This window comes from Larus michahellis, chromosome 3, assembly GCF_964199755.1.
Source record: "Larus michahellis chromosome 3, bLarMic1.1, whole genome shotgun sequence".
Taxonomy (NCBI): Eukaryota; Metazoa; Chordata; class Aves; order Charadriiformes; family Laridae; genus Larus; species Larus michahellis.
In genome coordinates, this window is record NC_133898.1 from 114,628,510 (window position 1) to 114,643,352 (window position 14,843).

Sequence of the window (14,843 nt, forward strand, 5' to 3'; positions counted from 1 at the left end):
ATTCAGTATGTTAAAATAATTGGATAGGGTCCTAGGAACTGATTTTTCCACATCATTTCTCTTACACAAATTATTAACAATAAAACAATGGTAGGTCAGACGTGTAGCTGCTGCGATTCACTGAAAACTTCTGAATGGAAACTGGAATTAATTTGGTCCTTTTTGTTTGCTTTTTTAGCATGTATCATGCTAAACAGCTCTTGGCATAATATAATTTGTAGTGTTTGGTATTGTTCTTCAGTGAAGCCTAAAAGACATCACCATCTCTGGAACTCATACTTAAATGTTCTTGGTGTTTCACAAAGGTTTTTTCTATTCTTTTTTTTAATCATTTGTATAATCATAATTCTACTTCTCCATTCCAGAACAATTGTGTGGTTTTGGGTCTGCCCATCTTTGTTTCAGTAAGAAAATGGTTGTCTACTTCCACTTCTTTCTTTGAAACAAATTGGTTATAAGTGCTTGAGCATTCTGGACAGGATTTAAACTTGAATTTTATGTTGTGTTGGTGAAAGCTTTGCCTAGTGATAAAATATGTGAAATACAGTTGAGAGATATGCAATTTATTTTGTTCAGCATAGCAGTAAGAAAGTTCATATGGTTGGGAGTGCAATTAATTAACTAAATTATCCAGGAAAACTGAAATTAAATTCCATTTTTAATATCCTGCCTAGGGAAGTGATATTGCTTGTTTCTTCAGCAGTGCCAGAACACACGATGGGTTGAAACTGTTTTAAGCTTTTTTAATAATTTAACATAGGAAGAAGATATTGTGTAAAGAGTTTCATTTTAGATGGTGCTGGGTATATGTGATGTTGGTCACCAGCAAAAGAGAAAAGATGTATTTTCATGGACAAGAGGACAGAATAGGTTGTATGGATGGACGTGGGAGCAACTGGCAAGTAATTTATTAATTACAGAAATAAGGTTAACTAACATAATAGTGTTATAATTACAGAAGGTTTCCAGGGCACAAGTTTACCAGAGGACAATCCAGCATTTCACATTTAATTTTCCTCTTTTTTTTTTTTTTAAGGCTCTGGATGTTGACCGAACTGTTCTCTATAAAATGAAGAAATCTGTCAAAGCCATAAACATATCTGGTTTGGGTAAGTACATAATAATTCCTGGTAGTTTATATTGGTGAAATTGGAGGTTTTAAACAGTCAGTCGTCTTACTGAATCGGAAAGAGTTATATGGGTAACTCTGAGAAGGGAAAAATGTACATTTTAAATAGGAGTCTTGAACTAGCTGCTTGATCATGAGCTCAGTAAGGATGAAATTTTGTGAGGTTGCTGAACCCATCTAGCTGGCATACTGCTACCAAGTGGGAAAGACGTGCTCTCCTCTTTCCACCTCATCTGGGCTACCTGCTCCTTCTGCCACCCCTGGTGTTTGGCAGATCCCTAGATGAGATTTTTAGCTCATATAAAGCTGCATATGCAGTGAAATCAACTTAACTGAGATTAACTGGCACCTGAACTGATAAGGCATATATGTGTTATTGAGAGCTGAGGGCATGGGAGGGGTGAAATTACTCTCTTTGGCAGCGGTAAGAAGCTACGTTGGCTCTACTGCTTTGTGAAACCTCACCCTTCCTGGTGGCTTCCAGTTATGTATGTTGAGAACTTCATGACAAGAGAGCTGATGAGCTGTGATTTTTTTTATTGTCATGATGCACAAAGTCAGATATTTCTCCTACAATGCTGATAAAAACACAAAGAACTATTGCTGTGTGCATTTTTATGTGTGTGCCAATCTCATGGAGTTTTGTGTGTTTATCTTTGAAAAAATAACTGAAGCTTTTGTTTTTGTGGATCAGCAGCATTTTGTGAGTAAGAAACAGCATTTGTTTTTGTGGACAAGAAACAGCATTTTTTGGCTTTTGTTCTCACTTTTCAGTTCATAGCAATTGGAGCTAACAAAACCTATATTATATGCAAAATAGATAGGCCTGGCGACTTTGGAGAGCCACCAATATCTGACAACTTGTGGGCATGTTGGTGTTCAGATATACAGTTATTACAAAACTGCTGTTGTGGTATAATTCTTATCAGCTCATTGAAAGAAAGTTCTTTCTTGCCTAACATAATGAATCTGTTATCTTTGGATTGTGGAGGGTCCAGTTTAAGATTCATCTGGAGCTGTGTCATCTGTGCCATACATATTTATTTGGCACCCTTTCTTCTGGGCTTTTGATGGGCTTATTTTTATATTTTTTTTTTTAATTTTTGAGTGCTTGACTGTGCCTCATAATCAGTGTACTTGTTAGAGCATTGTAGCAAATCACTGCAGTTTTTGCATAAAATCAGTACCTTGCCTAATTTTAAATTCATACTGCCCAATCTTGACAATAAAACTTCGGAGGCATTTCTCTTCCACCAGCAGAAATATCGCTAACCCAGCCACTTGGCCAGCCCTTGGGGTGTCTTTTGACAAAACAAAAACTATGGCCCTGCACTCATAAGAAGAGCACAGTTATTTAATATAGGTTCCCTGAGTACTGAGTGGAGGTGGGTTTGCTTTCTTTTTTTAATGTGTGAATTTAGAAACCATTATGGAGGCTTAGATAGTGACTCCAGTTGGTACACAATGTAGTTTCTTACTTAAAAATGTTTTAAACCCTCAAACAAACCTGGCTCAGATTTCTTTCTTTGAGAGATTCCAAACCTTTTGTTTGTTCAGAAACTTTTAAAATCCATCAGGAAGAAACCATAGGGCAGGGAGAGTATTTTGGATGTTTCCATGAAAAAACATAATTTTGTGTTCTTCAGAAGCACTTGCAGAGTACCAGCTCAGCTAATAGTATTGCTGCAATAACTACCATCAGCATTCTGGGGAACATCTCAGAACTGCTGGTGAGCAGCTGGTTTTGTTTAATCTGATACATAGACCCAAAAGAACAGTCACTAGGATGCTGGGGAATAGAAAACTCTTGGGGGTGACGTATGGAATAGGAAGCTCTTGTTTCCTAAGGTAAAAAGCATGATTCAGCTGCTAATTGTACGTCTAACTACAACAATTAATGGTAGGAACCTTTTCACCTTGTTTTCATGCCGTGGCAGCCTTCTCTTTTTTGCTGTATGAATTGTGCCCTGACCTCCACCTTCACCAAGGTTCAAATATGCTGAGCTGGATGCAGGAAGCAGTATGAATGCAGAAAGTAATATGGAAATAATTCAGCTTACTGGGTAGCTCCGTGAACTAGAGGAGTTGTGACCTTCTGCATCCTGGCTTTTGCTGTCAGGGCCAGTTTGTTCAAAGCTTGTTCAGGTGTATGCACGTCACACAATTGTGTTAGTTGGACATCCTTACTTCATCCTACAGCTCAAGTAGCAGCAAGTTTAGTAAGCACCCAGCCCCTGCTGTTGATGCTGAGGAAAAAGAAGTACAGTTCAGTGCTAGGACTTAGTTTTTAAATTGAATGACTATAAGCAGCCTATCTTTTACGGGTTGCAAATTCAAGCGCTTATGGTAGAAACTTGTAGAATTAATGCCGTTTGTGTAACTTCAATTCTGCATGTACATTGTGACAGTCTTTAATTACATTATAATATACCACTACTTTACATGGATTTAGTTTCTTATATTGGAAATTAAAGAAAATTTGTAGCTACTTGAGAAATAAAGTTCTTGAATGGCTGTCCAAACAGGAATGTGGACAGGCTTGTTTTTAAGTTGGAGCGTGCTAGGTTTATTGAACAGGTTGTATAATTAATTCATAGAAATTTGGAGAAAGGACATTGCGTGAAGAATCCTTTGGATATTAAATGTGTTGATGTATACAAACGGGCTTGAAATGAAACTGGATCATTGCCTGTTTGAACAGATTAATCCTCTCTAAGTAATATTCAGGGTTTATGCTGGTCTCATGCGTTCAATGACCAAAAAAGGGTCTTTGTTCTTATTAATGCATAATTTGTTTTCTAGGGTGTGGGGTTTTTTCCTGACTTCCTTTGAAGCATTAGAAGTTGGCTACAGCTAGAATAAGAAATAGCAACATTAATTTTTTGAGGTGCCAGCTTGGTGTGCTTTGTCCTTGTGCTCAAGCTTAACACAGTCTCTAAGCTTGGGTTCAGAAAGACTTTCCATTTTGTTCCACAGATCAAATTGACAGGGACTTTTTATGCCTGTCTACACAAGCAAATAATCTGGTGTCCTAGGAGTTAATCAGTAGGTCGAAGTAGTTAAGAGTGAGGCCCCTCAGATTTCCTTTATGTTTAAATCAGGGGACCTTGCTTTAGGCCTAGATTTCATCACATTCCCTGGGCTGAATAATCCCCCAACACATGCATCTCAAAGCTTTCTGAAGGGCAGAAGCATTAGATGTGTGTTGGATGACTTGCATCGGTGCAGCCCACACTGATTCAGAACCTGCTGTCTCAGGTAAGCACTGGACCACTTCTGGGGCAGAGCTTCTGGTTTCCTTGTTCCAGAAAGGAACCTAGTTGTCATGAACCAAAACTGCTTTGAGAACTGAACTGGCCTGTGGTAAATGCGGGTTGCTAAGATTTGCTTCAGATCCCCATTGCTGCTCTGAATCAGAGAGCTAACGTAGATACAGGTTTTGTCCTCATCTGTAATGTAGTTTGTAGTCCCATTTCTTTCTTAAGATGACCTGAGAGTCTTATTTGGTCTCTTGCCTTCTATTGTAGAGATTCAGGACTTTGCCAACACACTTGATCTCCTCGGTTTCTTTGTTCAGCAGACAATTAAACATAACAGCATACAGTTAAAATTAAAGAGTGCTAATAAAAGACTCTAAAAGTTCATTATAGGAGTTGAGAATTGATATGCCGTGTCTGGTATGGTGCAGAAACATTGTGGGTCTTTCTAGTGTGGATATGTGTCAGATGATTGTCTTGTCTTTATGGCATATTGTCCTTTGTACAGCATGTGAAGAGATACTCATAAACTAAAATTACTAAGATACGTCATACTTCTGTCATATCAGTGTTAAAATATAAATAATAAATGTTCATTGTATCAAGTAAACATTTTTAGCAAGAAATCTTCTGAAAAGTTTGTGGGTTTTTTTTTTAAAAAAAATGGGGATAGTAATTTCAATAACCTTTATCTACTGATGATATTTTTGTGTTTTTCTCTTTTTGAAGCTCATGTGGAAAATGAAGAACAGTATACACAAGCACTGGAGAAATTCGGAGGCAACTGTGTTTGCAGGGATGACCCAGATTTGGGAACAGCGTTTTTAAAATTTTCTGTGTTTACAAAGGAATTAACTGCACTCTTCAAAAATTTGGTAAGAATTACCTAAGAAAAACATGTTGAAATTTTAAGGCCATTACAAATGCTGTATTTCTGAACTATAACAGCTCTTCATGTTGAAAACAACTTGTGTTTTAGCAACCACTGTTCTTAAAAAAATTTTGGCTTAGGAAAATGTCTCATGTCCTGGCCTTTCCTCTTGCAAAATTCAAAACTCAAAAAAACCAAAAAACCCCAAACCTAAACAAAAACCAAAAAAACCCCAAACAAACCCAACAAAACCCCCTCTTCCAACAATTCTCATGTATAAAAGCTTCCCACAATAAAGTAGCTATGTATATAAAACTTTGCTTTAAAATTGTGAAACCAGCAGAACCCAACTTGGTTTACTCTGTGTTCACATTGCTTTTACTTTACTTTTTCACACTTTTCATTTGTATTTATAAAGGGAGATTTTAGTGTCCCTGTAAGAGAGAGTCTCTTGCTTCTCAGGGAAGGGAGTCTGGAAAACAAAATCAAACATATTGCTATAATGACAGTAGTGTCCACTGGGGACCAATCCTCCAACTGAAGCCAGTAAGGCTTAAAAGCCCTCTTCACTGAGACAAATGGGATGGAGCCAAATGGAAGAACGGGAGTTTTAATTACGAATGGAGAATTTTCAGCCTCAATTTCACATTAAGCAGAAGGCACAGAAAGAGCAGATTTTGACTCCATCCTACCAGCTAAAGCTTTCCCATGTCTGAGTAAGTCCCAAATTTACTTGAGACCACAGAACTTTAAACCAGGGGCTAGGAAGGGGAGATGACCCAGATTCCTACAAACATTTAAAAGTCTGTGCCTGCTGAAATCAATGGGACGGAGACACATCAAATGCTTTTGTGAGTCTAGACCAAATGTCTGTAGTTTGCAGCCAGCTGGTCACAGTCAGTTCTTTGGGGAATGTTTCCAGCTGATGGGATTTAGGGCAGCCTCATTCACTCCCTGATGATGTCCCCTCTTTTTACCAGTCATGATATTGAGGAGAGAGAATCTAGCCCCAAATGTATTTATGAACACTGAAATGTATTTCATATTGGTCATATTGATTTGAATATATGGATGTACCAATATTATCTGAGATAATGTATCAGAAGAGGCATCCTTGTTGAGTGTGAGTCAGTCGGTTATCCTGAGTCTCCCATACAGAGGTAGACTGCTCAGATGGAAGGGGAAATAGAATTGGTCTTCTAAATGATGCCTTCGGTTGACTAAAAAACCCTCTCTATCATATATTAATTGCAATATGGTGACTTCATTAGGCAAATGGGTCTGGGAAATGGGATGTTTAGGTGGTTTTAAAAAGCAATCTACTAAAAGCTGCACCCCCTCCCCAGAAAAACCTTTTAATGTATTATATTTCAAGGAGACTTTGAAAAGTGAAAAAATGTTGCCATTTTACCAAAAATCTTAACTATTTGTTCTCTTAAAAACAGTGATTACTATCTTTGCAAAATATTTCTGACAAGAATAACTTTTCTTCCACAAACTGTAAAGGAAAATAAAAACAAAATAAATATCTATAGGAAGCGGGATGCGTGTTTTTATTGTTTTCTTAGACACATAAGACGTTTTGTGTGTCTTCTCCAAGGACTATTTCAAAATTTTTTTTGTGTATACCGCTTTATCACTAGCAACTATGTTATTTTTGCTTCAGTTTTTATAAGAAGAGGATATGTCATGAGACAATAGCTAAGTCTTTAGTTTTTCTCAGTTTGTAGTTCTGATTTTCTCTGGTTTTGAAGCAAATAATTTTGCACAGACGTGAATGTAATTTTGGGGTTTTTTTTTACATTGCAAAAGCATAGGCACCTGCTCTCTTCTTTAATACTGTGTGGTGAAGGACAGGTCTCTGTAAGGTTCTGCTCTTTCCTTGTATGCATCATATTGTTGAGGTTTGAAGTTTTTTGTTTTCTCCTGCTTAGCAAAGGAAAACTGAAGAAATAGAGGAACCTAATGGCCCTTGAATTTGGTGTCTAAGAAAATAGTTTCCTCCAGAAAGAAATACATATGAAAAAAAACACGTAAACTTCATTATTGCTTTAAAAAACCATATTTGTAAACAAGGATTCTAAAATTATAAAAGAATTATAAAACAAAATTATAGTTTTTATGTAACTTTGCCTATTAGAAGTTAATACCACTAGAATAACTTGTTGGTAATTGATCACGTTGAAAATCTGTTCATAAGTTCACTGATGGAGGTCTAGTGCTCTAAGAGATTACAAGGGTATTGACTAGTGTAAAAAGTCCTATACAGTAATTGGAAATAATTTGGCATCCTATTTTTTTATAGGCATAGACATATATGAAAGAAGCCCCATGCATTCTCGCAGTGTGGTGAAGCATCCAACTCGGAATGTTCTAAGCATGTTGGCAGCAAAAACATCGCTTTCCTCTGGTGTTTCCTTGTAGCACCTGACATATTTTGGTTGTAAATAGTTTCATCAAAAACGTAGCCAGAGCCATACAACCTGCTGCTGTTAAAAAAACATTCTGAAAGATACCTTTTTAAATAGATCTTTCCCTGGAGTTTCATAGGGCACTGAATTTCCACAGATGTTAGCTGAAATGAGTGGGGAATGTGCAAGGAAGTGAGAGGACGTGTTCAGACTGGAGCAGATGCCAGAGCTATTAACACTGGCAAAGCTTTAGGGCTATTGTCAAGTTTTGCTTTGTTGTATATTTTGCTTTTGTTTCTAGAAGCTGATGTGTTCTGTCAGCTCTGGCCTGGGTGGCATTTAGACCTGTAGCTCTAAAGTGCTTCCGTGAAAAGATTTTCCTTAAACTTGTCTTTAGTAAGCTAAAGGAAAGCAGTTATAAAGTTCTTCCGCATTAACAGGGATTTTAGGTTCTTGTTTTCTCTATTTTTTTCAAGCTTTCCCAAAAGAGACTGATGTTTTTGTGGACTTATCAAGGCATCAGTGTTTCAAAATATTAACACCTGAATTTTTTTTTTTCCTTGGAATCCAGTTATTCAACTGTGAACTATTCAAGTTAAAGTTCAGGTCTTGGGTTTTTACATGTGTTTTGCTACACTTCTTTTATGTGTGCACTTTTAAGAGTGCATAAAACTAAAAAAAAAACCTTTGAAGAACATTGGTTCTTCACATTTGAAGTGATTTATAAAACATATCTTTAAGAGAAGAAATAAAATTACATTTACTACATATCAAGTCCTTGTAACTACTCATTTTAGCCTTTCTAACACATTTTTTGCATTGTTTGGATGGGTTTATCATTACTGTGCATTTTTTTTTTCATCTTGCTATTGCTCAAATATCAAGCTACAAATGTTTCTTCAACTTTTTCTGCATTAGAAATGTTTTTAAGAAGACCAATCAATCAATATATCTTTTTTGGTAGTGAACTATCAGAAACTACTAAAGGCATTTTCAGAGGTAACACAGTACTTTTTGTGGCATGTACAGTATCTCTTCTTGTACAGTGTTCAAGGCCAGGCTGGATGGGGCTTTGAGCAGCCTGGTCTAGTGGGAGGTGTCCGTGCCCATCGCAGGGGGGTTGGAACTAGGTGATCTTTAAGGTCCCTTCCAACCCAAACCATTCTGTGATTCTGTGATTCTTGATGGTAACCGTAGTGCTAATTCCCAATGGAATGGTAGCACTCACAGTTCCCGTGTAGTTTAGGTCTGTAATGGCACTTGCTTATAGTATTAATTACTCTGTCTTCCTAATAAATTTAGTGCCAAGTGATAAAGGTGTGAGTCTTAATATGAAAAATGTTACGATAAGGAAAGGCTCATTGCAATGTGTTTGCACTTTAAATATTTTTTCCTTTAAATCCTATTAGATTGCTTCACCGAGAGGAAATACAATCTGTAGTTGCCTGTCATCTTTGTCAGCACTCCTTCAAAAGGGATTTGATCTGTGAAGATGAAGTAGTTATTTAACAAATTCCATTTTCTGTATCTGTTGTTGTTCTACATGGTACTATCCTTTCTTTTTCATTTCTTTAATTTTAAAGAACATGATGGATTGAGAGGACTGGAATCTGAAATTTCCACTCTGTGGAAGGTAACTGGGAGAAAAAGATTCCATGTGAGAAGTTTTTCTATTAATAATCCTTGGATTTTTAGCCAGGAAAAATGGAAGAAAACTATCATATTTTTCTGACCATATGCTCCTGGTTTACTTCAGTTTTTAAATGTAAGAAGAAAGGAGATTTGCTTAAATATAAAAGGTAACAAATGACAAAACTGAAGGAAATATATTTTCTGTATTGTATGATGAACTTAAGAAATTTATGCTCACAATTTTCTTTCTGGGATAATAGGTCAGACTAAGGTTTTAAAAATATGTTTAGTGGCTGAACCTTCACAACCACGTTATGTTTAGAAGGACTCAGTTAAGTGTATATAAAAAGCTACAGATGTATATATTTGAGGTTGGAGTATTATATGTTAAACTTAATGATTTAAGTTGTGTTGTTCCTGTTTTTCACTGGTACACCCAAGGAAAGATTGGCTTAATGGTGAGAGGAAAAAAAATAAGAGTACTGTTTGATTTACACTTGTAAAGATATAAACCAAGACGTAATAATTCCTCTGTAGTGGCATGGGTTCAGCTCCACCTGGAATCTTATTTTTATTTCTTTGCCAAAAAGATATTGATCCAACTGGAAGAAATTCAGAGGACAGTAACAAAAAAATGATAAGGGCTTGAATAGGTTGATTTATGAAGAAAGCTTAGAAGAATTGGAAATGTATGGTTTGCCTCACAAATAACTGTGATCGTGGAAGAGGAAAATAAGAAATTGCATATAAATGGGATCTCACTGTAAAAATATTAGATGAAGTGTCCCAGAGAAAGTGGTGGAAGCCTACCACTTAGGTGTTTTAACCTAGGTTAGAAACTGTGCAGTTGGGAATTCTCCGTTGGCAAGGAAGATGGGCTGGAATAACCTCAAGTCTTTTTCTTCCTTTGCTTTTAAAATTCTTCACCTTATGCTTTTAAGAATACCTTTAAAAAGGTGTTTCCTGTCATTTTGCATTTGCACTTTCTAATAGAAGAGTTGCCAGCCTGTGTCTGGTGGTACAGGGACTGTTCCCAAATGGTGGCAACACTCGATATCTTGTGTGAGGGCATTTTTCTAGGCAGGTGAGCCAGCAGCTCCACATGGGCACTTAGTCGTGTTCAGCTGCTGCTTTGCTGGAGTCATTTTTCCTATGGCCCCCACGGGTGGTGGGTGATGTCCCACCTCATCCACCAGCCTGGTGGGATGCCGTTTGTGCTGTGGGACGCACCACCGCGCTGCAGGTGTGGCAGGGGCTGAGGACAGCAGAAGGGCAGCGTTTTGGCCTTCTGCATGGGAAGGAGGTGTGGTGCGAAGATGAAAGTTTGCACTACAAGTCTGTATATTACATGAATTTCTGAAGTCTTGGGGTTAGATGCTAAAAGCTCAAAGTTCAGACAAACAAACTGTTTCTCATCTATAGCGGATGTTCTGATTTCCATTTGCACCCTGCTGTGTTGATTGACATTGTCCTACTAAAGCTCACACCACTGGGAAAACTTGGAAAAGTATTCAACCCGATAGTAGTTGCCATAAAAAAAATGAAAATAGCTTAAACAGTGATTTGTCAGCAGGCAGTACTACTGTCACTTGTGCACACCCAACTTCATTGGTGCTTGAGAAGCCCACAGCCATGTACATGGACTACATCTACAATTTAGTAATGGCAATAGGAGTCATATCATATGCTGTTTGACTGCCTGAATTTTAGTTTAAATTAAAAATGTTTTAATGTCCACTCTGTTTATCTGCATGTTAAGAAAAGTTTTTAACTTTTTCTCCTTTAGATTTAGAAAACAACAAAACCTGTTGAAGTACTGTAGTACTTCACTGTCTGAAGCTGTTCTGAAAAAGACTCATTAAAATGACCAGGAGGGCTGGCAAATGAAAAACTTCAGTGTTTAGCCATTGGCTCTTACACTACTTGAAAATCTTCATTCCCCTTTGCAAATGTTGGCTTGCATGTTGCCTCCACCATTGCTTCTGGCAGCTACATGTTTGTTTATTTTTACATTCTCCCTCCTGCCATTTCTCCTTCTCCTCCTCTGAGCCTTCTCCAACTTAAGAAGTTTTAATTTATTACCCTGTCTCTGTCATCTTATCTTACTGGAAACTGTCAGAGGAAAACCGCTAGTCTGACAAAGCAGCAGTGCTGGAAGTGGAAACCAGGTCAACTATTTTATTTTCTTTCTTTTTTTAAAAACACATGAAACTTACTAGTGTTCCTCTGACACTGGATGACTTTAATTTCTGTGAAGCTTTCCTGCACCTTTGTGCATGTCTCTTTTTTAAAGAATATTTTAAAATATAAAATAGTCCAAATGTAGAGGCTGTTGTGTACATTTTAGCTCCCCGTATACACACAAAATAGGAGCTGCAGCATATTAATGCTTCTCTGCATGCCAAAAATGGGTCTATATTTTTAGATAGTTCAGCTCAAACCTCTCAAGAAAGAGGGGAAAAACATGTAAGATCTTTCTTCTGTATCCTGCTTGCTGATTTAGAAATATGAGCAAGTATGATTCATCTAACTGGGTTAATAATGACAACTTCATGCATTATGTATGTTTACATTTGTTGCAAGTAAAATAGGAGCACAGGGAATACAATAGACTGGTAGTAATACACAGGTGATAGCACATAGAAGGAATTAATTTGAATGGGCAAACTTTCTGCAAACTTTTAAAAAGCATGTTGAGTTTTTTCTCCAATTCTTTTAAAGTCACTTTGGACTTTAGGCCCCATGATTTGAAATTTCAGGAACATCCAGAACTGCTGGGTTAATATTTGGGGGCCTGACATTCTTTCTTTCTGACTTAAGGAAAAACTACTTGTCTTGAGTCTGCTGTTGAGAAATGCTTTACTCTTGCTTTGTGCTGAATTGTCTGGATTTGAAGAATAATTAACTGGAGGCAGTGAAAGTATTGATCTTTAGATTAGACATTTGACTGTAACATACTAATACAGTAGAATAACGAAGTAGAAAACTGTGCAAAGGATGAGATCTTAGAGGAGACCTCTTCTGCTTCTCTACCTGGATAGCCATTCTGGATGTGCGTGCCCATAGGTGTGTGTGTGTTCCCTCTGTCTTAGAAACCCATATTTTCTATATTTCTTCAACCTTCCCATGAAGAGGCAATCTGTTTAAGCTCAAAAATTGATGGATGTTCACTTTCTCTGTGATTGCTGGGCTAAAATTTCAAGCAAATATAGTAAGGTAGTATCTTTGAAGAGGAAGGGTTGGGGTTTGGGAGCTTTATTTTAATAGCAGCTGTTGAGTACCACTGGGGATGGGACCTCTGAGTCTGTTCTAGTGAGGCCACCAAGTAACTATAGGGTGATAATGTTCTGTATTTTTCCATTCTGGGGAGGCTGAAGCATCATAACTGAAAATACTTTTTTCTTGAAGTTCCTGTTAGTGTCCTTTCTTCTCTGGATGAGTTACTCTAGAAGGGACTTTGATGTTCCTGAAGAAACAGAAACATCTGTTCCTACATGGTGCAAAGTTCTTTCTGTACTTTGAACCTTTGAAATCCATATGCATTTCAGTGCTTCTTGAAAAAATTGCATTTTAAAAGAACAGCTAACAATAACACCAAAAAAAGAAATGCATCCAAAGGCAACCTTCACAAAACAGCTGTAAAAGTTATTCTGAGTTTTTTTCCATACTGATTTTTACTCTTCAGTGCAATCCATTTGAATTGTTATAGTTTAGACTGTGCATAGACATCATGGCCCATACCTTGAATCACAGAAGATTAGACATAAAGTCTTTCTTTTCCTACTGTGTATACTAGTGTATATTAGTTACTCTCTTATTCCTACTGTCTTTCTTCAGTCTTTTTCCTTATCAAAACACTATCTTGCAGATACTTATCTAAAACTGTAATTATTTTACTGTTGTCTTCATTTGAAATTTTTTTCATCTTGAATTACTTGTTTACTCTTGAATTACTTGCATACTCAAGACCTCATAAAATCCTTGTTTCAAAGTTTGTATGAGATAAACAAGGCAGATGTATTACTTTTTAAAAATACATAGAAAATATTTGAATATTGGCTTTTTTACAGGCCAGCATTTTTTGTCTTTATAACTTCTGTCAGAATAAGATGCCATGTATTGTGAGAATAGCAGATATGTTTTATGAAATAGGTCTGAAGAGAATGGAAAATAAACAAGATTAATTTAAAATATACAGATGAACTTGAAATATGTAAGGGCTGAAAAATTGCATGATTGTTTTCGTATCATTTAAACAGTGAATTCAAGCAATGTAAAAATTAGTGGTCTTACTTTGCAGTCAGTGTTGGATGAAATATTTATCATCAGCAGTAATTCTGCAGATTTCCTGCTGGCTTGGGTTACAGTGTTTCCAGAGTAAGTTTAATTAACTCACATTGCCTCCATCTTTGGTTACTGGCTGTACTGATAAACATCTTCATAAAGCAGGGTTAGGAAAATAATATCTAAGATTTCCTTGGGGAACACTGTCTCAATTCACACATTTCAAAAAGTATGTTCTGTGTTAAAATATGTTAAATATTTTGATGTAATTTTCTTGTTACAGATTCAGAATATGAACAACATAATCACTTTTCCATTAGACAGTTTGCTGAAGGGAGATCTGAAAGGAGTAAAAGGGGTATGTTTTTGTTCTTAATATTTATATATATCATTGTTGGTACATAAATAAATTGAGCTAGCATATTAATCTTATTTGATGGAAAGCGTGGGATACTAAATTAATGTATTAGCTTAATAAACAAAAGAAATTTTTAATTTTTTTTTTTGTGAATTGAATCATCCCTTCTGTTTGTGGTTTCACATACAGCATGCTCTTGACTATGTATACAAAACAATATTTGAGAAGCTTTAAAAACAGCCCTGAGGGCAGCAGAGAAAGAGGTGTAAGAATTTAGATATTTACTTAATTGTGGAAGGGGTAGTACTTTATTTGAAAGGATTATTATTAATATATTTATTTAGCATTCTAAACTTACCTGGAACTATAGAGATTATTAAGAAAGACACATTAGACTGCATGAGCATAGGAATTTTCTTAACAAAGCTGGGATCTGTTTGTGCCCTGCGGGTATTTCATATTTCAAATAATAATAACTTAGGACTCAAAGGATAATATGTTTATAATAAATTTTAAAGCCTATGGCCAACAAACTTATTTGGCTTATGCTTCATTTACTACTGAGCAAACAGGAAGCCACTGGCAGCTATTGTTCTTGGACATCGAACGAAGAAGAAAAATGTACATAGACTAAAAATGGCCTCCATAAATTACTGGAGGATAAAAAGATTATTTAGTAAGATAGGCTTATCATCTTTGTGTTGCTTGCTTACCACATTTCACTCCTCTTGTTCTTCTCTTTTTCTATGTCCAATAAATACATTTATTACAATGCAATGTTTGCCCCGTGTTCCCGACTTAAAAAAATAATCAAATGCCACTTTGATTAATTTCAAAACTGTTGAAATAACTAGCTGACATGTAAGAATTAGTTCCTAACCTGTAGTTGCAAAGTTTTTCC

At 36.4% G+C, this 14,843-nt stretch overlaps 1 protein-coding gene across 2 annotated transcripts in view; it reads left to right on the forward strand.

The window, feature by feature from the left end:
- The window catches only part of ASAP2 (ArfGAP with SH3 domain, ankyrin repeat and PH domain 2), a 90,830-nt gene that overhangs the window by 22,937 nt on the left and 53,050 nt on the right, over positions 1-14,843 (forward strand). For both annotated transcript variants that reach the window (XM_074581796.1, XM_074581797.1), the window contains exons 2-4: positions 1,037-1,109; positions 5,116-5,261; positions 13,868-13,942. In XM_074581796.1, the coding sequence (XP_074437897.1) occupies positions 1,037-1,109; positions 5,116-5,261; positions 13,868-13,942 (294 nt within the window). The remainder of the gene's footprint in view (positions 1-1,036; positions 1,110-5,115; positions 5,262-13,867; positions 13,943-14,843) is intronic.